Here is a 23,928-nt window from a genome sequence, read left to right on the forward strand (position 1 = left end):
GAAAAGTACATGTTGCCATCTATCTATAGGGTAAGCACCTCTCTGAATCACCTTTGTCTCTGCTGGCATAGGTGGATGTACTATATACGTAGCACTTCATGTTAATCTTTACACGTTTTCACACTGTGCTGGTCTCAGTTCTGCAATCATATGCACATGGGCATGTTACAGAACAGGACGCAGAAAAACTGAGGAATTACATTACTAAATATTTTTGTGCTCAGATTCATTTAAGTATACTCACAATTTACAATGTGTACTTTCTTCTTCTTCTTTATTTCTCCATGTAGTATGCACTGTATCTTTTTGGTCCAGCCCTTGGAGTGCTTCTTTCTGTCTACCTTCCTGCTTTCTTCCTTTCTCTGGTTGCCTTCTCTGTCTTCTTTCTCTTCTCTGTCTCTGTCTCTTTGATTCCTCCCCTCCCCTCCCCTCCCAGCCCTCTGCTCCTTTAGTTGGAGCTGGAGGCATGTGTGGCTGGGACAACCAACCACTTTTGTTCTCGTCTCCTGCAGCCTGCTCAGGGGGTCAGAGGTTAGAGGCCCTCAGATAGTGCTCAGTGCTGGCCCCTGGTGCTCGGCGTTACCTACAGTCAGAAGATCTCCGGTCTGTGTGCGAAATGTGTTGAGGCTGTGATGAAATCTGGAGGCCTGCCAAGACTCGACCTGGAGAGAGAAATAATCCAAGCCAAGCCTGATTATGTCCCCAGATTTCCCTTAATCAGGACATTCAAGGGTATTCAAATGGTCTGAGCAACTGTAATTAAATTACAAGTTTAGAATAGTGCATTTAAAAGCCCCAAAATGGTTTGATGTGATTCTCAAGATGTAAATTGAAGAAACTCACTTTAATTTCATTGTTTAAACCAAAGCTGTGGATCTTTGTGTAATTTTGTGTATTTGATATGTGTCATTGTTATGGCTGTAGTGCTGCATTTTGCTTGTTTAGTGTTTTCCTGGAGGTACACCCCTCACCCTCCCTGCAGTGGATGGCTGAGTGTGTGCTGTGGGGAGCACAATCAGGGAGGGGAGATGCGGGCAGTGCCAGGGGGCCATTTGGCAACTTTCAGGCTGTGTGTTGTCAACTAGAGTTATAATGAACCAAGATCGATAATCCTTTTTTGGAAGAGAAAGTGTTTATTGTAGTTTCCTGTTTCCTGATTCGTGTTTTACTTTAGCCAAGTTTCTCTGTTTACAGGAAGGTAGATTTTGTTATAATTTTTATTCACTTCATCCCCTGGACTTTAACAGGGATGTAACAGCTCTGCCTCGTCGGCATCATCTAACGAGAGCTTTAGACCAGTGGTGGACAATGGCTTCAACATAATTGCAGTCTGTCACATAAAATGTGACCCAGATTAAATACAGTGTGTTATATTCATCATACCAGAAGTAGATGACATGACACAGATTTCAGATCATTTAAATGTCAGTTGCACAGTGCTCGTTAGACGTGGGCCATTCTTTTATTCTTTGTCTGTTCACTGTTACATCTCCAACTCTGCTTTATCCCTACAGGTCTGTCTAAGTTCCACCAAGAGCCATCACCCCAGACAGTGCCTGATGGTGGCGCTGCCCGCTTCGAATGCCAGATTGAGGGTGTACCCACACCTGTTATTACCTGGGAAAAGAACAGAGTGGTGCTCCCTGAGGAGACCAGGTGACCCTTCTTTATGTGTTGTTGTCCCTCATCTCCTTCTTTTTCCATCTTCTCTTGTCTATTCATTACTTCTGAGGAATTAGCAGTGGGGTTTTTCAGAGGCTCTCCTGCCATATCCTTGGACCAGTAGAGCCTGAATCAGGGTTCATAGATTTGTGGAACTGTGCCAAATCCCGCCATCATCATCAATGTGAGAAGTTTGGTTTGAATTTAAACTACCACCTCTGACTGGATTTGGGTTGATGTGGCTGTGATGTTACCCAGCGGGCCACTGATATATATTAATGATTTTAATTATTACTAATTTGCTAATAATCGAATTGCCCCCACCAGTTCACAACATCCGGTTGATGTCAGGATTTCAACATAACTATTTTCAGTATAGAATTTTTACAGTTACTGATTATTCATTATTTCCTATGAAAGGTACAGTGCGTAGAATTCTGTGATATCTAGCGTTGAAATTGCATGTTGCAGCTGAACACCCCTCACCACATCCTCTCCTTTCAAACATGAAAAAGAACCTGTGGTGAACTTCAGTTGTCATAAAAACTCAAAAGGTGTTTAGTTTGTCCAGTTTGGACTAATGTAAAAAACATGGTGGCCTCCGTAGAGAGGGTCCCCACAATGTAAATATAGTATTTAAATATAAAACAGTCTTTTCTGGGGTAAAGAAAACTACAATTCATAAGATTTAGTTGAAACAAACTAGAGAAAACATCATGAGGATTATTCTACATTAAATATCTGCCAATAGATCTCTTTCACCTAAATCTTACACACTGGACCTTTAAAAGTAGTTAGTGAAATACTTACTCTTACAATGACTCATACATTTGTGGCTATGTGTGACTTTTATGCAAGTTGACCTGAATGTGATGTCAAGCTGACATCACATCACATCTGTGGCTCTCCCCTTTTGAGTTTAATATCTGAGGCTGTATTGAGGTTTCCATAAAGATCAGATTATCAAAATTTCTGAAAACAAAATATAAAATCCAGAGGTTGGTGTAGGTATGACAATGTTAAGGTAAAGAAACAACACGATTGTTTTTATGAGTCTCTTTTAGCTTTAGTTGGAGAGAGGCCTTTCACACTAAATGTTAGAGTGCTGTAGCTACAAACTCAACCTAGAAAAATCAGAAAACCCATTTTGTTGTCAAGTTTGACAGTTAAACTTCACTTCTACATTCATCAAAGATGTGAAACACACATATAGATGCAAATCTTTAAAATGTTGTTTCATTGCAGCCCTACTATTGCCTCATCATTTCATTGTATATTCCCCGGAGGATATACTGCATGTATTACACACTGCAGTGAAGGGGTTAGAGGGCAGAGATAGCGAAAAACATTAATCTGACAATGATAATATAATACAAGATTTACCGCTACGAATAATAACAATTCATAATGCCATTGCCAGTGAGATTGAAGCACATATTCTAATTATTATAACTATTCTATTCTCTAAGTACATTTTAAGAACTTTACCAACTGTAAGAAGAGCAGTGGACAATCACTTTGAGTTTCCAACAAGGTCATCACTGAAAACCTGCGCTTTTACAGATAAAAAAAAATACAGTTTCAAAATGTCATATCCTCGACGGGTCTCTCTCACACTCTCTCTTTTTCACCGTCATTTCGGTCTCACAAATATTCTCAGCCACTTAACAATATTGACATTTCTCTGTGGCTCCACTGGCCCTGTCGCCTTGGAATTTGTTTCAAGCTCAAGCCTTATTACACAGGACTAAGTGCTAATGGCTGTTGCAGACCTGTGTGACCCACAAACAGCTTGCTGCTTATAAGGTTTCATTGGCGGGATGCAGCTCTCCCACCTCAGGAGCAGTTAATGGCCTCTCAAAAAGATGAACCATAAAGGATGGATGATACATCACTGGCTTTTTCTTTCTCTGTTCTCTCTCCTTACTCTAATTTGCCTGTACCTCTCTGTTGGCCCCTCTGCCGTATTCTCTTTTTCGTCACCACTATGCCTTTTCCACCTCTATTTCTGTGTTTCTTCTCTGATCCACTTTTTCTTCACAGCCTTTCATTATTTCTTTCTTTCCCTAAATGTTGTAGTCATCCACTGCCTCTACTTTTCTCTCCAGTACCTTCCCCTTTCTCCTCTCAGAACACTGGTCATATTTTAGTGATTGTAATAGGTTATCAGAATCAGAATACTTTATAATTTCCAGGGGGAAATTGTTTTTGTTACAATTGCTCCAAGTAAAAGGTAGAAATATAGCATATAAGATTTAAAATAAAATATAGAATAAAATATGAAATATATACAATAAAATAATAAATTTACAGTACTAATTGAATATTTAGTGCAAATGGATATGCTTGCAATGACTCCAGTCTGAGTTTTTCAGAGGGAGGAGTTGTCCAGCTCTACCCCTACGTCACTGGCCTTGTGGAACCGTTTGTTGAGTCTGTTGGCGTCCACAACCCTCAGTCTGCTACCCCACCACGCAACAGCAAACAAGAGAGCAGTGGCCACCACAGTCTCATAAAACATCCTCAGCATAGTCCAGCAGATGTTGAAGGACCTCAGTCTCCTCAGGAAATAGAAGCGGCTCTGGCCCTTCTTGTAAAGGGCACCAGTGTTCTTAGCCCCGTCCAGCTTTTGGTCGATCTAAACTCCCAGATATTTGTAATCCTCCACAATGTCCATGCTGCCCCCCTGGATGGAAACAGGGGTCATGGGTGTCCTGACCCTCCTCAGATCCACAGCCATTTCCTTTGTCTTTGTAGGTGGTTCTGCTCACATCGTGTGACAAAGTGATCCACCACAGCCCTGTATTTAGTATCCTCACCCTTGCTGATACATCCAACTATTGCAGAGTCATCAGAAAGCTTCTGGAGATGGCAGGTCTCTGTCTGGTAGCTGAAGTCTGTGGTGTAGAGGGAGAGAGGACCTTCCACTGTGGGGCCCCTGGTGTTACTGACCACTCTGTCAGACACATAGTGATGCAAGCGCATATACTGTGGTCTGGCAGTCAGGTAGTTCACAATCCAGGCCAGGACGGGGGCATCCACCTGTGTGCTATGAGTTTCTCGCCCAGTAGAGCTGGCCTGATGGTGTTGAAAGCACTGGAGAAAAAAAAAAAAACATGACCCTCACAGTGCTAGCCGGCTTGTCCAGGTGGGCATAGACTCGATTCAGCAGGTAGATGATGGTGTCCTCACTCCTAGCCGAGGCTGGTAGGCAAACTGAAGGGGATCCAAGTGTGTTCGACCATGGGCCATAACCCTGGAGAGATCCTCCATCCTGGAGCTGTTTTCATGATGTGGGATGTCAGAGCCACCGGTCTGTAGTCCTTGGAGCCACTGGGATGTGACGTCTTTGGTACAGGAAAAAGGCAGGATGTCTTCCACAACACAGGGACCCTCTGAAGACTCAGGCTCATGTTGAAGACACGGTGAAGCACTCCACAGAGCTGGGGGGCACAGGCTTTGAGCACCTTGGGGCTGACACCATTGGGGCCCGCAGCCTGAGTGGACTTTCCTCAGCTGTCTTCTAACATGGTGAAGTGTGAAGGACACTGTAGAGGATGCAGGCTGGGGAGGAGGAGGGATGGAGTCATCAGGAAGAAGACAGTTAGTTTGTTATGATAAAAACAATAACAGTTTGCTGGATTTCAATGTGTCTGGAACATTCAAGCAAACATATTAAATATCAACAGTACAAATAGAACAAAGATAAAAATATATTTTTGATGCTGTGCTTTTTTTGTACAGTATCCAGACCAATCTCACTTTTCATTCTCTTACAATATAACCACACACAGGAGAACAGAGTGGGCGTAATACTTTGTGATTCTCTGGAGCTCTCGTCTTTGTCTTTATCCAAAACTTCAATCTCTCAGTCACTTTTTATAAGTCACCTTTTGAGTTGTATAACTAGGAATTGTGACCACTCTTTGATATGGTTGTACACAAAATCCTCTCCTCAATAAAGAAGGATGGAGTTTGTGAGGACCCAGCTGCATGCTCCATGTTACAGGACTCTAAGTGATTTATTCAGTTCTCTCTCTCTCTCATTCTCTGTTTTTTCCCTGCGTGCAACAGGTTCATTTCCCTTCCTAACGGGGTGCTCCAGATCCTTGAGGTGACCAAGGAGGATGAGGGTGCCTACCGCTGCGTCGCCTCTAACTCTGCCCGGAAGGACATCAGTCATGAGGCTCGACTCACTGTCACCACAGGTGATGTCTGCTGCAGTGCTTTGTAACATCTGAATAGGTGGCTGGGCTCCACTGGGAGCTGCCACACCAGTCTGAAAAATCTAATTTCAGTCTTGGTGCTAACAAAAGGTGTTGCTCTCTTATGTCGTGTTTGTATTGCACTTTGTGGGTTTGAAACTACCATGACTCATCTAATTGTAATCTGGAGAATATTGTTGCAAAGAAAGAGTTCAGCATCATTATTTTAAAGTATCCTCTTGTTTTTCCACAACAACTTCACCACTATTTTAACAGGAGCAATTTCGGGTGATTGGTGATTAGTCTCACAGCGAGAAGTACCCTGGTTTGGCCGGGATCTTTTTCTGTGGAGTTGGCATGTTCTGCTTTTGTCTGTGTGGGTTTCCTCATGATACTCCTGCTTCCTCCCATAGTCCAAAGACAAACAGATTGACTACTAAATTGACCATAGGTGTGAATGGTTGGCCTGTGATATGCTAGTGACTTGATCAGGGTGTACCTGTCTCTTGTGCAACACCATCTGGAATTAGCTCCAGTTGCCCTCACAACCCTCAAAGGAAAAATGCTAGGCTAAAGATAATCTATGGATGAAGTGTGCCATCTGGAATTAGCTAACCCTAACCCCTAACCCTGAACATATACAGTGAGAATGGATGAGGTAGAGTGTTGTGTGTGGTAAAGTTATCAGCTTGGCTTCAGCCAAACAGACTATCTATCTATCTATCTATCTATCCGCCTGCCTGTCTGCCTGTCTGTCTGTCTGTCTGTCTGTCTGTCTGCCTGCCTGCCTGCCTGCCTGTCTGTCTGTCTGTCTGTCTGTCTATCAGTTTTGCCTAAAATATGTGACTAATTATTTGTTATAACCAGTGAAGTCCCAGTTTTGAAGATGTTTTGAATGGGCTGTTTACTTGGTGCAGCTTTCCTTCTGAAACTGTAAAACTGTCCTGCTGTAATTGAGCTGCAAAGAGCTGTTCACCTGTTTATTAAGAGTTCAGCTCAACTCAGTACGCAGAACTCTGAACTGGAGAACCAGTTGTCATTGCTGTTGTTGTCATCAACAACGGCACTTACACTGATGAGTCCCAGCATTTTTATTCAAAGTTTATTAATAGTGAATGTTTTACTTGTCCAAATGGTACAAATTCGACATTACAGTTCCATATGCCCTGAACAATACAAATACCAAGTGTGAAGCTTATTAGATGAGCGGTTACCCAGACAGAGATTTCTGGATTTGGTAGATAGATAATCGTGGGTTTCTGCTCACAAGTGATTAGAGATACATTACAGTAGAATACAAAAGAACATATTGAAACTGTTCTAGTTCAGAATTTGTTTAGAAGGGATGTGTTTACTCTGATTATTCCTGGACTGTAGTCACTTCAGCTGTACAAATACACAATGCTTCACATGCACAGCAGCAGCTGCAGCTGAATGGCAATTGTACAGAATCAAGACCGAACTCCATTTTCATTCTCTCACAATATAACCACACACATGAGAACAGAGTGGGAGTAATGTGATCAAAATATCTCACTAATAGAACCACATTGAAATACTGAAGCACCACGGTCATCACTGTCAGAGTGTATTCTGCTGTGGCGATCGACATGACGCATTGAATCTTTCATTAGAGGTGAGATGTCACCATTAGGCTGCCCACGTTAAAGCCATGCCACATGATGAGCCTCTGCCACCAGCTCGCAAGAGATCAGTCAACTTTAATTGGCTGCTCTGTGGAAACCTCTTTTTCGAATCACAGCTTTTGTGTCCTTCAACAGAAAAACAAAAAGAAAAAAAATGGGAAGGGGAGACTCACTCACTGTTGAGTAATGAGTTCAGTAATGACATGGCTGCTGTAACCTGCAATAGAGGGAACAAGTATAACAGCTTCACCACCATTTTAACAGGAGCAGTTTCAGTTGATTGGTGATTAGCACTGACATCTCACAGCGAGAAGTAACCTGGTTTGGCCGGGATCTTTTTATGTGGAGTTTGCATGTTCTGCTTGTGTCTGTGTGGGTTTCCTCATGATACTCATGCTTCCTCCCATAGTCCAAAGACAAACAGATTGACTCTAAATTGACCATAGGTGTGAATGGTTGGCCTGTGATACGCTAGTGACCTCTTGTGCAACGTCATCTGGAATTAGCTAACCCTAACCCCTAACCCTAAACATATACAGTGAGTTTGGATGAGGTAGAGTGTTGTGTGTGGTAAAGTTTTCAGCTTGGCTTCAGCCAAACAGTCTTTTTTTCTATCTATCTGTCTCTCTGTCTCTCTGTGTCTCTGTCTCTCTGTCTCTCTGTGTTTCTGTGTCTCTGTCTCTCTGTCTCTCTGTGTCTCTCTCTCTACTTATCTATGGTAGTCCTGCTGATCTCAGATGAAACTGCTGAAGTCTCTATTGTCAGCTATTACCATACAGGCTATGGCTTTTACATTATTCACTTGCTGCATCCAATGCCATGACTTCACTTGCTTGCACTGTTATATAATTCCTCAAATCTCATTGACAGCTTGCATCGGGGTCATCAAGTTCATGTACTTAACTCGCGCAGCTGGAGAATCCACCTGCCTTAACCTTACATCTTCTAGTGTCTTCCATTTTCTTTAACCTCTCCTTTTTTATTCACACACTGCACCACACCCATCTCGTCTACAAACAAGAACCCTACAAAGGCGTGCCCTGCAGTGCAGTCCTCGCAGAGGCAGACAGGCACACTTAAAGCCATGTGCATCAGCGAGGGCTGCTGTATCTAATCTCCATTATTAATTTATAATGTGTTTACAGAATGCCAAGCATGTATGTACATATTGCTTCCTGGCAAGCATAAGCACTGCACCCTTTTTACATAATTTGAGGCCATTCTGTCAACTGAATTAATGCTTTATACCTTTTCTCACACAAAAGGATTCTCTCTTTTTCTCCTTCTCGTATCGCCAAACCCTTTCTGAACAATCAGGTGCTTTTTCATTACTCAGAAAATCACCTCCTCTCTCTGTCTCATGACTTCAGAGGGAACAAGTACAGTATGTTTTGTACAGTGTGTGTCAGTGAAGGACCCTTCATCGCTGCCTGTAAATAATCATTTTGTGATGTAAGAGCTTCCATTGCCTCCTGGCAAACCCTCTCACAGAAGAATCCTCTCTAATCAAGGCTTCCTGTTAGATTCAGGTTATATCCACATCAGCTGTCTAATAAGAATTGATGAAGCCTCGACCAGATACCAATCAGCTGACTACAGAGACGGTTTTGATGATGAAGTGACTGGCTGAGTTAGACATGAAGTCAATCTCAGAGTTACTTAAAATCCTCAGAAGTCAGCACTCTAAATCCTGTCCAATCTTCAGCTTGATACAGTACACTGATTTTACGATAGATATGTAAATTGTAATGAGATGCTAACTACCGCTCAATTGTGTAGGAAAGGCTTGCAAATGCTAATGCAACAGATAAACAGTTTTTCATGTGCAGATGTTTTTTTGTCAGAAAATCAGTAGTGTGTAGTGACCAAAATCAGCATTTAATTCTTTCTAGGATTTTTATCAGCTAAAATGAGGGCACACAGAAATATCAGCACCTTGTTTGTCCATTTACAAAATACACAACAAATACTCTGTGTTGGCAGTCAGCCATCACAAGATGTGTATGCCAACACCCACTGGGCACAAGTGTGTTCAGATCCCCAGTCTGGTGTGGAGCTGCGTAACTTAAACCTGAAGTGTGCGTACAAAAATAGAAGGTAAATGTGTTCACCAAGTGCATAATTAGTTCTAACAACTTATCCTCGAATGGGAGATAACCCTCACCACAACTCAGTAAGGAATAACTGTGGAGCAGTATCGTCATGCTGACCCTCCTCCTTTATTTATCTCTCTCTTTTATAACCAAATCTTTTATCAGCAATTTTAGCTGATATTATAATTTATTATCATATATTATGTATATATTTGTAAAATAAATTCCACGTATACCAGCTGCAATATTATAGATATTATATAAATATATTATATATTTATGATATTAGTATTTATATAAATGTATTTAGAATATGATATATTCTGAAATTAGAGATTCTACATATAGAGTACTATATTTAATTAACCTCTGCCATTTGAAATGATGTTTTCATGCCTGTCGGTTTGTGTGTTGGTTTGTTTGAAAGCAACATGAAAACAACTAAACTAATCTACACAGAACTTGGTGGAAGGATGTTGTATGAGTCAGAAAAGAACTCATTAAATATTGTTCGAGGATTTTTGGGTGCGTTTTTCAACATTGTTGAGTGTTGGAACAGCAGCAGTAGCCTGATTTCCAGACGGAATTTCCATTTTGTTTAACTTCTTTGGAGAACATTGAAGTCAACTTCAACTGTCACAGTGAGTCATTGATATTTCAAGTATTTACTGGTCCATATCACTTAATTATAAACTTCTGTTGTTGTCGTAGGTCCTACTGAAGCCTTGAACAGAGTTGTGATAGTTGCACCACCTCAGAATGCCACAGTGATGCTGGGACGCCCCGCTGTGATGGAGTGCATGGCACAAGGCCAGCCGAAGCCTCTGGTGTCCTGGAGCAGACAAGGTAACACTTCTAATGCTCTCACTTGTTCTTCATCCTATTTGTTTTTCCTCTTTTAGCTGCATCTGCTGTTTTTTCATTATCTGTGTGTTGATCCGTCTTTTCACACACAAAAAACAAACGGTGATATGTCAGAGTCAGAGCTATGTACCTGTGGCTGTGGAGCTGTGGCCTCAGTAACGGTCGCTGTCTCTTCTTAACCTCCTCTGCTATTGTACATTGAGCCGCGCTTTGCATAAAATAATATGTCACATTGAATCATCCCCTCCTCCACAACTCTGATTCACCAAACGCACAAAGATACACACGCATGCACTCATAGAGTCCTTGTGCGAATACTGTTGGGAAACATTTGGCATTTCTTCTTCATACTGTGATTTGTCTGCATTAGAAATTCATTCACAATTAATAGTGGATATATTTCATTATGTCAGATGTCGAAAACTGCCCTGCACAAAGTGGTAATTGATGCTTCTATAGTGATCATGTTGTTCACTGTTTCCCCCACATGCTGTAGTGAGATAGACATTGTCTGTAGAAAATCCTACAACACTGCAAAATGGCGGATCAGCTAAATAGTGATCTACTATATAGGATGAATAGTGAGTGATTTCACCCACAGCCCAGGAGTGTGCCAATGCAGATGGCTCAGTGAACCCAGACTGGAAAATCACAGAGCCACCTGTTGGTGAGCTTGTGTAATTACAAGTCAAATCCCACTGCTGCTTAAAGCGATGCTTTTCTCCTTTGTGCTGTTTTTCTGCTGCAGCTGAAAGCCTGAGGAATGATCTTCACTTTTCTCAAGGCAAATGTTTTTTTTCTCTCCTTTTTTACTGTATGATCTGGCAATGTTGTTCTTTCTCACTCTGCCCTTTGATCAGATGGAAAGCCCATTTCCACTGATGTGGTTGTCCTCGCAACAAACCTGGTGATTAGGGACACGAGGCGTCACCATGCCGGCGTCTATGTCTGCCGGGCCAACAAGCCCAAGACCAGAGAGTTTGTCATTGCTGCTGCCGAGCTGCATGTGCCTGGTAAGAGTCAAGTAGCAGGATTACTGAACTGATCTTTTCGTGTTGTTTTAGACACACACACGTGTTAAAAGGAGGAGGACACCAGCCTCCAAATCAGTGTTGGTATGCAGCATAATTTATGAGTCTGTGATCTGAGAGAGAGGGGGCATGTGTATCTGTGTGTGTGTGTGTGTGTGTGTGTGTGTGTGTGTGTGTGTGTGGTCCAGGTATAACTCATGTTGTCAAGATCTGAATTTGTTCACACAGTCACATTATGGGGTAAATTCATGTAACATAAATCATTACATTTTAAGGCTAAGGCATGTTAGAAGGCTAGGTTAGGTTAGGGTAGGTTTAAGTTTAGGTTTAAGCTTAGGTTTAGTCTATGTTAGGTTGGAGTTAGGGTTAGACAAGTAGTAACTATTGTTAAGGTGAGAGTCAGTCACCAGGAGATCGATGTAAGTCAATGTAATGTCCTTTGAAATCCTGGGGATATGACTGTGTTTGTGTGTGTGTGTGTGTGTGTGTGTGTGTGTGTGTGAGATTGTCTTTTGTCGTAGAATTAGCACATTTTCATTCTGTGAGGATTTCTGATTATTGATCATTTCACACCATCTCCCTCGGGTGTATTTTCTCTCGTGTTCTGATCTCACGAGGTTCTGCGATAAACCTCTGATGAAGCTGGGCACATCCTTGGAGGGGCTCTTTTTTCGCTATTAAGACGCTATTAAGGCTTTTCCTGTACTAAATCGGTTTGGACACCTTCCTTTAAAATCTCTCTCTCAAGATCAACAATTAATTCAAGTGCAATAATAAATCTTTCTGTGAAGGTCACATTTTATTGTACACTTCTCTGGTGGTTTAATTCAGGATATTTCTTCTAATACCAGCTCATTGTAGTTTAAACTCACGCTTCTCTCTTGAACTCTACTGAGCCTCTCTTGCGATTGGTTGAACATTTTCTAAGCAGGACACAGCCAGGCCACTGTTGACAGTTTAATGCCTGCTAATGTAGCTTGGTAAAATTCAGTGGTATATGAAAAGGCGGATGGTGAGTCAGTGCTGAAATTAGCTGAAAATAAATATAAAAACGCTCTAAAGATTAACTGCGGCTGTGGCACGGGAGGTTGCTTGGTTCACCCACTTACCAGAAGGTCTGTGGTTTGATCCCCCCAACTCTTCCAGTCTTCATGTCAAGCAAGAACAAGGTGTGTGCATGTCAAAGTGACCTTGGGCAAGACACTGAATCTCAAAGTCAGTGTCTATGTGATAGGAAAGTGCTTTGTGAATGTGTGTGTGAGTGGCTGAATTTGACCTGTAAAGCACTTAGAGTGGTCGTTAAGACTGGAAAGGTTTCATATACAGTATATGCAGTCCCTTCTATTTACTTTGGTCATTGGTCTCTAATATTACTATCCTTGGGAAGGCTATGCAATGATAAAGTGCCAATGTTTAATCCAGATCCTTTGGCCTAATTTAGTGAAATATGCTACGATATTCACTCTTGTTTGGTTTCTTACTCGGTTACTTTCTCTTTTCCTCTTCTTCATTTGACAACCCAAGACATTTTGGGATTGCCTGTTTGCAACAAATAACCATGCTAACAACAATAATAACTGCTTTTAACTGGATAAATAATCACAGAAAACATCCAGTATTTGATTAGTTATTAATGTACAGTTCAAGGCTCAACTTTCTAAAGGGCTATGATCGCCACTAAGCCTTTATTGGAACGGCACAACCCTTCTGAGCAAAAGAAGTAAGTCACAAGGATCATTCTCGAGATACTTTCATGTACTATGTCCTTTGCCATTGTATACAACATCATCGACTTTTGAAGGTTGAGATACGGTTTATGAAAAGTAGCTTTGTGCATTTTCATCTTCTGCAATATGGGACCTTTATTTTTTTTGTTGCACAAATTAAATTGTTGTTTTTTATAGCCCCTCCAGTGATTCTCCAGCCTCCAGAGACAGTGTCCCTGTCTCGGGGCAACACAGCCCGGTTTGTGTGCAACAGTTCAGGGGAGCCTCCTCCCGTGATGCACTGGCTGAAGAACGGCAAACCCGTCAAGCCATTCAGACAAGTGAAGACTCAAATCCCTGGAATCCTGCTTATTAACCAGCTAGCACCGGAGGATTCGGGCTACTACCAGTGCATAGCAGACAATGGGCTGGGCACGGCCTGTGCCACTGCCAAGCTGACTGTCATTGTGAGGGAGGGTCTCCCTAGCCCTCCCCGTCACCTGTCTGCCACACCCTACTCCAGCACATCTGCCCTGCTCACCTGGGAGAAACCTGAGTACAACTCAGACCAAATCATCGGCTACTCTGTGCACTGCCAACGCGCTGCAGGTATGCCTCTATCTTATAGTAGGCATTTCAGTTTCTAAACAAGTATTTGATTTGAATACTTTTTTACATGTTCCAGGCTCAGATAATGTGGAGTACCAGTTTGCGATGAACAACGACACCACAGAATATCACGTCAAAGAGCTTCTCCCGCATACTGCCTACAGATTCTTTGTGGTTGCCTACTCTCCCATGGGTGCCAGTTCTCGATCCCTGCCTGTTACTGTAGAGATGCTGGAGGATGGTGAGTTATAAAACTAACACGCAGGTCAAATCAGGCCAGCCTGGGCTACTTCACTGCCTCACAAAGCACGCATTATTAGCTTCACAACCTTGTAACGGAATTTTACGTACTCATGAATCACCAATCTTGTCCCTTCAGTGTTTTTTGTCGCAATTTAAAATCTAATAGTCGTAATATAGACATAACAGTATTTACTTTTTTTAATTATTGTTTTGCCAACATTTTATTGTAAAAAAACACTGATGTAATGCACATTTGAAATCTTTATGGATAGATTATATCCAGTGTCCAGAAATAAAGATTTTGGGTATAGCAATGCTACCATCTTGTGCTTGTGGAGTAGCGATCATGGGATGGAGCTGTTGCAGTGAGGTCCCTCTGACACACTTGACCAAACGCGATTCAGTGTCATCATTTAATTCTGCTGTAGTACCGTCAAATAACGAGTAAACACCAAACTTATATTAATGTTAACTATGATTTTTTGGTGTGGTCCATGTCCAATCCATTAACATGGAGGAGGTTGGCTTCATGAGCCATATTTCAGTCAGCCACGAGGTGGCGAGATACTTTGGTTTCACTTTTTTTGGAACTGTCATGTTGTCCACATTTATATTCAGTCTATGATAGATTCATTACAGTTACAGTGTGTTTTACAACTGTCCAGTAACTGCACAGATCTGCAGGATTTGGCTTAAATGTGCATCAACAGACAGATCAGTGTCTCTGTTTTCATTCCCTCCTGCAGTGCCGAGTGCACCCCCCCAGCTCTCCATAGCCAGCACCTCCCCTACAGACATCAGGCTGATGTGGCACCCACTGTCCTCACAGCACAGTCGAGGAGCTGTCACCCGCTACCGCATCGAGTACAGCTCTCTGGATCAGGGTTAGTCATCCCTGCTGGACACAGCTGACAACAATCTGATTTCAACTGCCAGTGAAAAAACATCGCTGTGACACACTGAGTGCACTTTCAGATCAATTTGTGTCTTGCCACAAGTGATTGGTATAGAAGGACAAGTATTAAGAGTCAACATTACATTATGAAATAATATTCTTTTCTAAACTGGTTAAGGAGTTCAAATTATTTTGCAGATGTACATGTGAGGGTTTATGATGTTGAGTGCACTTGCAGAACAGCATCATCTTTTCTAAATATATACCAACGTCTCTGTAATGTGTGGATAGATCCAGCTCACTGTGAGAAGAGCTGTGTAATAACAGGTTTTCCTTGAGAGACAGCAATTTATTTTGAATTATTGCAAAAACATGTACAGAACAATGTTTATATGATGAATCATTACATCATAAAAACTCAAAGATAGTGTACTTACAGTATTTATTAATGTAATTGTTGTTTGTTCCCACAGTGGACACTGTATTCTCAGTGGAGGTGGGGGGTAATGAGACTCAGTTCACACTGAGAGAGCTGCAGCCCAACAAGGCATACCAACTGAGAATTGCAGCTGGAACAGGCATCGGCTTTGGGGTCCCATCAGAGTGGGCCCAGCACCAGACATTAGCTCACTACAACCACAGTGACCACAGCATGGGTAAGAAACACAAACCCATGTTCTGAATTTCTGTTGTTGTTGTTAGAATATGTCTATCCTGTGTATGGTCCAATCCAGTTTAGACTCATTGACATGAAAATACCTAGTAGCTAAATATATTTTCACCATAATGACTCAGACAATTTAAAGAATTTTTTCATGACAATTTAAATCATTTTTCTCTTTCAATTGAATAAGTAACTATAAAGCCTCTACAGAAACATTATAAGATATTATTAGTTTGGAAACAGTTAGTTTAGCCATATTTAATGGGGTTACCTAAATTGCAGTTTCGGAGCCCATCGGTTATCATTTAACTATAAATTAGTTTCATGGTGCAACAGCCAAAGATTTGGAACATGTGGTGTTGACAGTTTAACCTTTCAACACAAAAAACCCAATTTCTCTCACTTTTTGTTTTTCTTTTAGATCCAACATTTTTGACTTAACTGTATTAACAGCCAACTGTATATGAATGCAGATAAATTACCTGCAGGGAACTAAAGCCTCCACAAACTAGAAATAATAACCACAAGGTTTCGGACCCCAAAATCTACAGATTCTGTATATTCACATGGAGAATATGTTTATAAATATTACCTTGATGGCTACTCACAAATGAATTAAAATTCTTGACACATACATGACATAAATGAAAGATGGTCAATTACATATGGGTGTATGTGTGATGAAAGTTAAGATGCTACAATACTTATTACTATGAAATTAAATATATACAGTGTATGATATAACTTTCATTTCAAGTAATCAGCTGGCTGTAAAGTATATATTTAGACAGTATGGGAAAGTTGAAATGTTGCATCTTGTGAATTTGATTGGCGGAACATTTATTTGATTTTTTTATTATTTCCAATCCTTTTTAGTGATCTTTGCCCCCACTGAGCTGAAAATCAGAGCCAGAGTAAACACGCTCAATGTGACATGGCATCCCTCACCCAATCACACCCTGGTGTCTGGCTACAAGCTTTCCTGCCGAGAGGTCGAGACCGAGGAGTCAGCCACTGGTGAGAAAAGGACAACTCAAACCCACACCATCAGGCTCCGAAAGAAGGCGAGGTATCATCTGCTCACTGGACTGGGTGAGTTGTCACCATAACACCCATCTGAATGTAACTTGCCTTTAAGTTTATTCTAATATTCTAATTTTCATTTTCCCAGATATAGAAAAATTCCAGGTAAATGCAATAACAACACAGACAACATTCATGGTCTTATATTTCCTTGAGTTAAGTGTCTTCGGCTTCTCTCAACGAAAATAATTGTTAAGAGTTTAGCATCTCAGTCAAAAACTGTCTTGTGGATTAGTCAGGAGGAAGATATCAAAGTTAATAAGATTCAAAAATACAAGCAGGAAATTAAAGTGGATTGGCCAAGGTCCAAAGACTGGCCGAGGGCAAGTGGAAATGGACAAGCGTGTGTACTGGGGAGCTAATGAAGGACTCGGGAGGAGATGAGTGGGGATGAGGAGCAGGTCAGGTGACTGGAGGAAGGAGATGTCAGGTAGGAGTGACAGCAGAATTAGAATGTCTCCACAAACAGTGAATGAATAAAAAGATGAATGAGCCGACTGGAATTCCAAACCAGGTTGTATAGGTGCAGAATCTAAACAGACCTCAAACGCATTGACTATGTCCAGATAACTGTTATTTGGATAACTATTATTTATATTAATAAGGTCTTGTGTCATGTTAAAGTCTTGTCTTTGTAAGAGGCTGCCTGGGTTTACATGTTCATATGTACTGTATGAAGCATCACCCTCTCTTCCTCTCACTCTGTTTTCTTCTCTCAATGTGTGTGTGTGTGTGTGTGTGTGTGTGTGTGTGTGTGTGTGTGTGTGTGTGTGTGTGTGTGTGTGACAGTCCCTGACCGGCAGTATGAGGTGAGGGTCTGGGCATTCAACAAGCACATTGATGGAGCAGCTGCAATGTGGAAGGGAAGAACAGACAAGGCCCATGACAGAAGTAAGACATCTCCATGCATGTGTGAATGTATACATTAGTGAATGGTTGGATGTCTTTTACAATAACTTGGTAGTAAATAATAACAAATAATATTCTGTGTGTGTCTAAGCATCATCGCCACCTATGCGCCCCCCTCCAATGCCCCCGAGCAGCATCCAGGCCAAAGCCAACAGTTCCACCTCCATCTGGCTGAGCTGGGAGAAACCGCGGTTCAGCAATGTACGCATCATCAACTACACAGTGCGCTGCAGCCCAGCGGGAACCACCAACGCCTCCCTGGTCTCCTATCACATGAGGTCAGAGCTCATAACCCTTGATGCAATAGAGGACAAAATAACAAGGCTTAGCTCCACAGTGTTTTCGGGCAAACTCATCCTCATTAGTTTATACCCAAACACTGATGAAATAGGCAACTTAAAAATCATGATTTAACCTCTAAAACAGACCAAAACCAAATAGAAACATTTTTCACAGCCACTGTTGCCAGAGCAAAAATAACTTGTGTAATTCATGCATAGACTGTATATAAAGATGGACGATACATCTCCACATCCTCCCTTTGTTCAAATATGAAGCCAAAATATCCAGGATGCAGGTGCAGCCATCTTGTACCTTTGACGTAATTTTGGTGTGGCGCTGCAGGATTGAGTATTGTTGACGAAGGCACTAAACCAATCTTGAGTCAATCTCAGCTGTCAATCACGACATTGCACCCTGATTTTATAACATCACAGAATTAATTAAAACTTAACTTAACAGAAAAATGACCCTTGGACAAACATCGGTGTGATAGAAAAAAAATTAGATGTGTACTATGACTCTCACGCTAAGTCCATATCCAAGACAGGGTTTATGACCTACACTGCAGCCAGCCACCAGAGGGTGATCAATATGATTTGGCTTCACTTTTGGGAAGATGTCATGTCCTCCGTCTTCATATACAGTCTATGATTTAAGGCTATAGTTTAGTTTGGTGTTCAATTTCTCACACTAATCTGTTGGTTTCATTAAATTGCTCCAATAAATGTCAGCGTTTTTCTTGCTCTGCCTCACAGTGCCTGAAGTTGGCTGTCTTTCATCTTTAAGAATACCTGTTCAACTCTGCTCAACGCATTTATTTCCCAGTGCTGAGTACCTCCATTGTGTCAATGTGAAGTGTTTATGAAGCAACAACTACAAGCACATAATTCAGTTTTTGTGTTCATATGTCCTTGTACACTTAAACTTGGATTATACCTTATATCAGGAGATAATCTTTAGATCCTTAATCTCTTCACTGTTCTTATTGTGTCAGATCTATTCAATAATTGTTTTAAGTCGTATGGTCTTGCTGTGAGATAAGAGGTAACAATATAAAGGTAATATCAACTCTAGAAGTTATTACAAAGTAAATGATTTCTCTGCTGGTGCAGAATTTATAACATGCGACTCTCTCCTCTTCATATGATGCAGTTCTGCTCAGGAGATACTCCTCGGGGCACTGAAGCCCTTCACCCGTTATGAGCTGGCAGTGCAATCTAATGCAGTGGACGTGGTGGGACCCTTCAGTGGCACAGTTGAGGAGTCCACTTTGTCTGACCGTGAGTTGCTTAAATACCTCGTTGTTAATATAAATTGTATATGCATACGTTGTTAATATGTCCTGTTCATTGATCCAACCTTTCAAAAGCCTCCTGGTTTCCCTTTGGCTTTGAAAACGTGTTCACTAGTCACAGTCTATCTACAGTAGATGGGAGCTGTCTTAAAATTATTGGGTTGGAGAATTCATTCAGTCTAAAGCATTTTTTCAATCACTGGATATGGATGAATGAAAGCACTCCTTTCCATTACATCCTTTGCAGTGCCCTTGAATAAGTCACTTAAGCTGCTGAAAGGGAACTTCACTGTGCCAAGAAATACAGGAATTTATATTTATATTATTATTTGAGTGGCAGCAAGTATAACTGTGTGCGAACACATTTCTGAAAGAGGGGGATCAGGATGCAGGTCATTCTGTTAGAATGTGGGGACTGTTGGGCTTTTCTGTAAATGTATACATTTATTATAATTCATTCCTCATTTTGATATGGATTATTTGTGTGTCAAGCACTTTGTAAACTTGTTTAGATAAGTTCTATACAAATAAAGTTATTATTGTTATAAATAAAGGTTAAAGGAAAAAGCATAACAAATACAATTTGAGGGTATTCCTTGGTCTTTCAAATTTTTCCCATGGAGATAATTTGGAATGTTAAAAAGTTTTTTTGACTGCTGTTGACCTTATAATTGTGGTCTAGAGGAGGTTAGAGGGTTGAGGGTAGGCTTTCTTCTGTCCACTTTGTCTAATTGGATGGTGAGGCATAAATACAGACATAGAAACTGGCTGCTGGATTGTACATTACAGTTGCTGCTTTGGACCAGACCAGACTTGCCTGTAAACAAGTACAAATACAAAAGGGATTTGCAGTTACTTTGCACAAAAATATTACAACTTTTTTTTTTTAAGATTTAAGTGGAGTATAAAAAAACATTTGTCCTCAGTTACAGTAGTTAGGTTATAAAACCTACTAGACACTGAAAATGAGTGTATATAAATTACCAATGAATTACCAAATATTGGAAGAGTCAGTTTTGATTAAAATATGGATAATAAAGACAGGTAAAGACATTTTGATTGGATAAAATATAATATAAACAAATCTGCATGAAACAAATGTTATTCTGTAGCTTGGGAAAAAGAAAGTAAACCCACCACGATTTCTTCAGTTTCATCTTTACTTACTAACATGTTCACCAGTTAGCAAGGTGCTACACTTTTGACTCAAAATGCTGTAATATATGTATGAGTGTACTGGAGCATCTATATATATATGCATGTTAATGTGTGCTCACTCATGCTGATCAGTCTGCAGGCTGGCCAGGGAACATGAGTGTAAGTGGTTGGCATGGAGAACTTCAAACTGGCTGTAATAAAACACCCAGGTGTTGTAGTGGCTCTGATGTTGGCCAGCAGCTCTGTTTGTCAGCCAAGTCAGGCTGGTGAGTGTAGAGTGGGGAGCTTTTAATGACATTATTACCACCAGTCACCCTTCCATGCTCTCCGCTACCATGTATCATCACCTGAGCCCCAGACCATTCCCCCATTGCCCTGCTCGTCTCCTCTCTCCTGTACCCAGGTGGCGGGAACATGACGACACAGATGGTTGTCGCACAACATGTCAAATCCTTCACAAAGGCAATATACCTTCCCCAGCTGCGAGGCCTCATCTCTTGGTTGTAATTACTGACCCGGCCCTCCTCTCTCCTCCAGGGCCCTCCACACCTCCGGAGGAGCTGCAGCTGAGTGCTCTGGACTCCTCCTCTGTGCTGGTGAGCTGGCGCCCTCCACTGGAGCCTAACGGTGTCATCATCAGCTATGTGATCTTGTACAGTGGCAACCACAGCCAGCCCGAGCACTTGTGGAACAATCTCTCTCAGGATGGTGGGTGTCGGCAGGCGTGACATGACTTGTATGTTTGACAAAGTACGGTCGGTGTGATTGATGGTGGATCTTGACAACATTTGTCTGTGTCACTGTCTTTCTCAGGGAGCATAACCAGTATGGAGGTCCAGGGTTTGTCCAGTGGCACCCACTACTTTTTTAAGCTTGGAGCCTCTACTGTGGTGGGGTCAGGGCCTTATTCACCTGTAAAGGATGTTCACACTGCCCTTCAGCAATATGGTACTTATCATGAAGTACATATATAGGTGAAATTACTTGCAAAAGAGTAATAGTATGTTTAGGAACACTGTATGAGAGGAAATTTTACAGTGTGCGAAAGCCAAATTTTTTTTCTATTTGCATAAAAAATTATTTATTGATAATTGATTAACTGCTAATTAATATGTTTGACTGTCAGTACAAAGAAAATAGAAGTAATATTTTGTACTCTCTTTATTTTCATTAGACTTTCTCACATTCTCATAAGCAGAAAACACACATGCCCACACATACAGTACACTCAAACACAAACGCAAGCACAAGCACACTCACACACAGGCATGAGCAAATACACACACTTACGCACACGCAAAAACAAATACAAAAATAAACATGCAAAAAACACACACTCACATAGATATATCTTCATTGCAAAAGAACCCTCTCTGAATATTACTGAATATGGTTCTCACCAAGATAGCAAAACAAGGCCACACATCCAGTGCTGTACTCGTGCACAGATACACACCTTGTCTTTCCTCTAAAGTTGCTAATTTGTCCTGAAAGTGCAGCTCTGCACGACACTGGTATTTCTACTCTCCTGTCCTGGTGCACAATAAAGATCATGTGGATATCAAAGGGGCAGCGTCATCAGTGACCCTCAGGGGAAATCTCTGAATTACTGCCCTGTGCCTCGCAAAATTGCTGTGAAAAGCACTTTCTTGACCCTTATGCCATTTTGTGTTTAAGCATGCACCCTCGTTATTCGGATTATAATTCCATCCGTCAGCAGTAAAGCTTTTACCGGTAATAATTTAAAGCGCCTTTTATTTAAACAAAGGGGGTCATACATACAGAACCATTTATTCCCCTGTAAGAAGATACACAGGCACACACACATTTTACACAGAGGGATCAAAAAGTCTGACACATTGATATCAGACTTTTTGTCCCCAAATGCCAAACTTACCTCAAAATGCAATTTTATTTTGACTCATACACTTAAATAAAAAGTCAAACTCACAATTTTATTTTGTGCACATAGGCATTAACAGTTTTGCCAATATGCAGTGTGAGTGGGACTGAGGTGGCTGGTGGGTGGTGAGAGCTGCAGCCATCTGTTTCCTCTCCATGTCCAGGCAGCCAAAGATACCAGCATAAATGAATACCAATGAAGCTTTGCTTTCCCTAGTCGATTGTTTCCTAATTTGCTCAAGTAACTTTGTCTGAAATGAAGAAATCAATACATTACCACAGTCTCTTTACATCATGCCCGAGCCAAGTAACATTTCAACCTACATGTGTCATAATAATTCATTCTTTTAACTTTCAAGTTATTGGCACTTGATCAAATATGAAAATCACTATATATCTGAGACATGTTTTTGCTTTGTGTAAACTCTGTTCTTTCATATTGTAACAGAGCTGGACATCCACGCAGTGACAGGCATCATCGTAGGCGTGTGTCTGGGACTAATATGCATCCTCCTCTGCATGTGCTTCAGCTTTCGTAATGGCAAATCCAGGTATGTTAACACCACCTTGTCAGGGCTTGTGTAGTGTACCTCATCTACCTTCCAGATCCCTCCTACTTGTTTTACTTACACAATATATTGTGTCATGCATATCATACAGGAAGCCCCTGTATTGAAATTCATGCTTCTATCTCTGCTGTACATAGGGAGATATCTGGGGGGCTGGACTCCACAGCTGTGTCCCCTCAGTACAGGAGAGGAGGTTTCCCCATACCCTCCAACTTGCCAGAGTGCAGCGATAGCCACGAGCTGGAGACACTGATGCCCCCAGTCAGCCAAGAGCCTGCTCAGCCGCTCACAGAGGCCCCAGAGGAGCAGAGCCTGATGGCAAGTGCTAATCCAGTGGAAGGGGAGGATGCCCCTGCACCTGAGCCCAAGGTCAAAACCTGCAAGGGGGAATCTCTTTTTCCAGATGGGCCTTGGAAATTCTGTTATTATTTCAATATTGATAAAGGGCTAATACTTATAATTCTGATACATCTGCTGTGTTGTTCATTTTGCAGGCTGCTTGGAACGGCTCTGTGAGTCATAACTGGGCCAACAGAATCACTAGATACAGAGACACCGTAGCAGAGGACTGTCCAGCACTCATTAATGGAGCTGTCAACATGCTGATTACTGATAACGGCACGGTAAAAGAATGGACTTAATACGATGACTTTGTATTGAAGTTATTTTAGGTACCAGTCTGTCTGAATAAGCAGCTTTAGCTTTAGCTTCACAAAGCCAAATGGCATTTTCAATTGATGCTTGCTAGTCAATCTCCCACCCCAAAGCAATACACCATAGTTGTATCGCTATGCCAGTCAAGCTCTTTGTTTTGCACAGAACAACATAGACAATAATAATGGTGGCATGTTTAGCTTGGAAATTCTTAGCATATTTTATACACATTGTGTATTTTGGACTTTTTAAGTAGAAAACAGGTAAATTAAGAAACAGCATTACTCTTGTATTGCAGTCTAGAGGTTGTTAGTCCTTGCACGATGTGTATAATAGTAAATATGTAAGATGTGATTGTTAACATAACACTGTTTGAGTGCTGAAAATTGCAGGTAAGTTATTGATTGTTTGGAAAGCAGGATCAAAACCAAAACTGCCTTCCACATTTCAAAAATCAAT

At 41.3% G+C, this 23,928-nt stretch overlaps 1 protein-coding gene across 1 annotated transcript in view; it reads left to right on the top strand.

The window, feature by feature from the left end:
* The window catches only part of igdcc4 (immunoglobulin superfamily, DCC subclass, member 4), a 56,980-nt gene that overhangs the window by 24,076 nt on the left and 8,976 nt on the right, over positions 1 to 23,928 (top strand). The window contains exons 3-19 of the mRNA XM_020079688.2: positions 1,515 to 1,656; positions 5,737 to 5,870; positions 10,318 to 10,452; positions 11,331 to 11,483; positions 13,406 to 13,816; positions 13,893 to 14,057; positions 14,806 to 14,943; positions 15,428 to 15,610; positions 16,495 to 16,710; positions 17,491 to 17,592; positions 17,702 to 17,888; positions 19,045 to 19,172; positions 20,882 to 21,052; positions 21,158 to 21,292; positions 22,695 to 22,797; positions 22,953 to 23,184; positions 23,310 to 23,438. Coding sequence (XP_019935247.2) covers positions 1,515 to 1,656; positions 5,737 to 5,870; positions 10,318 to 10,452; positions 11,331 to 11,483; positions 13,406 to 13,816; positions 13,893 to 14,057; positions 14,806 to 14,943; positions 15,428 to 15,610; positions 16,495 to 16,710; positions 17,491 to 17,592; positions 17,702 to 17,888; positions 19,045 to 19,172; positions 20,882 to 21,052; positions 21,158 to 21,292; positions 22,695 to 22,797; positions 22,953 to 23,184; positions 23,310 to 23,438 — 2,864 coding nt within the window. The remainder of the gene's footprint in view (positions 1 to 1,514; positions 1,657 to 5,736; positions 5,871 to 10,317; positions 10,453 to 11,330; positions 11,484 to 13,405; positions 13,817 to 13,892; positions 14,058 to 14,805; positions 14,944 to 15,427; positions 15,611 to 16,494; positions 16,711 to 17,490; positions 17,593 to 17,701; positions 17,889 to 19,044; positions 19,173 to 20,881; positions 21,053 to 21,157; positions 21,293 to 22,694; positions 22,798 to 22,952; positions 23,185 to 23,309; positions 23,439 to 23,928) is intronic.

Source organism: Paralichthys olivaceus, chromosome 1 (assembly GCF_024713975.1).
Source record: "Paralichthys olivaceus isolate ysfri-2021 chromosome 1, ASM2471397v2, whole genome shotgun sequence".
NCBI classification, from domain to species: domain Eukaryota; kingdom Metazoa; phylum Chordata; class Actinopteri; order Pleuronectiformes; family Paralichthyidae; genus Paralichthys; species Paralichthys olivaceus.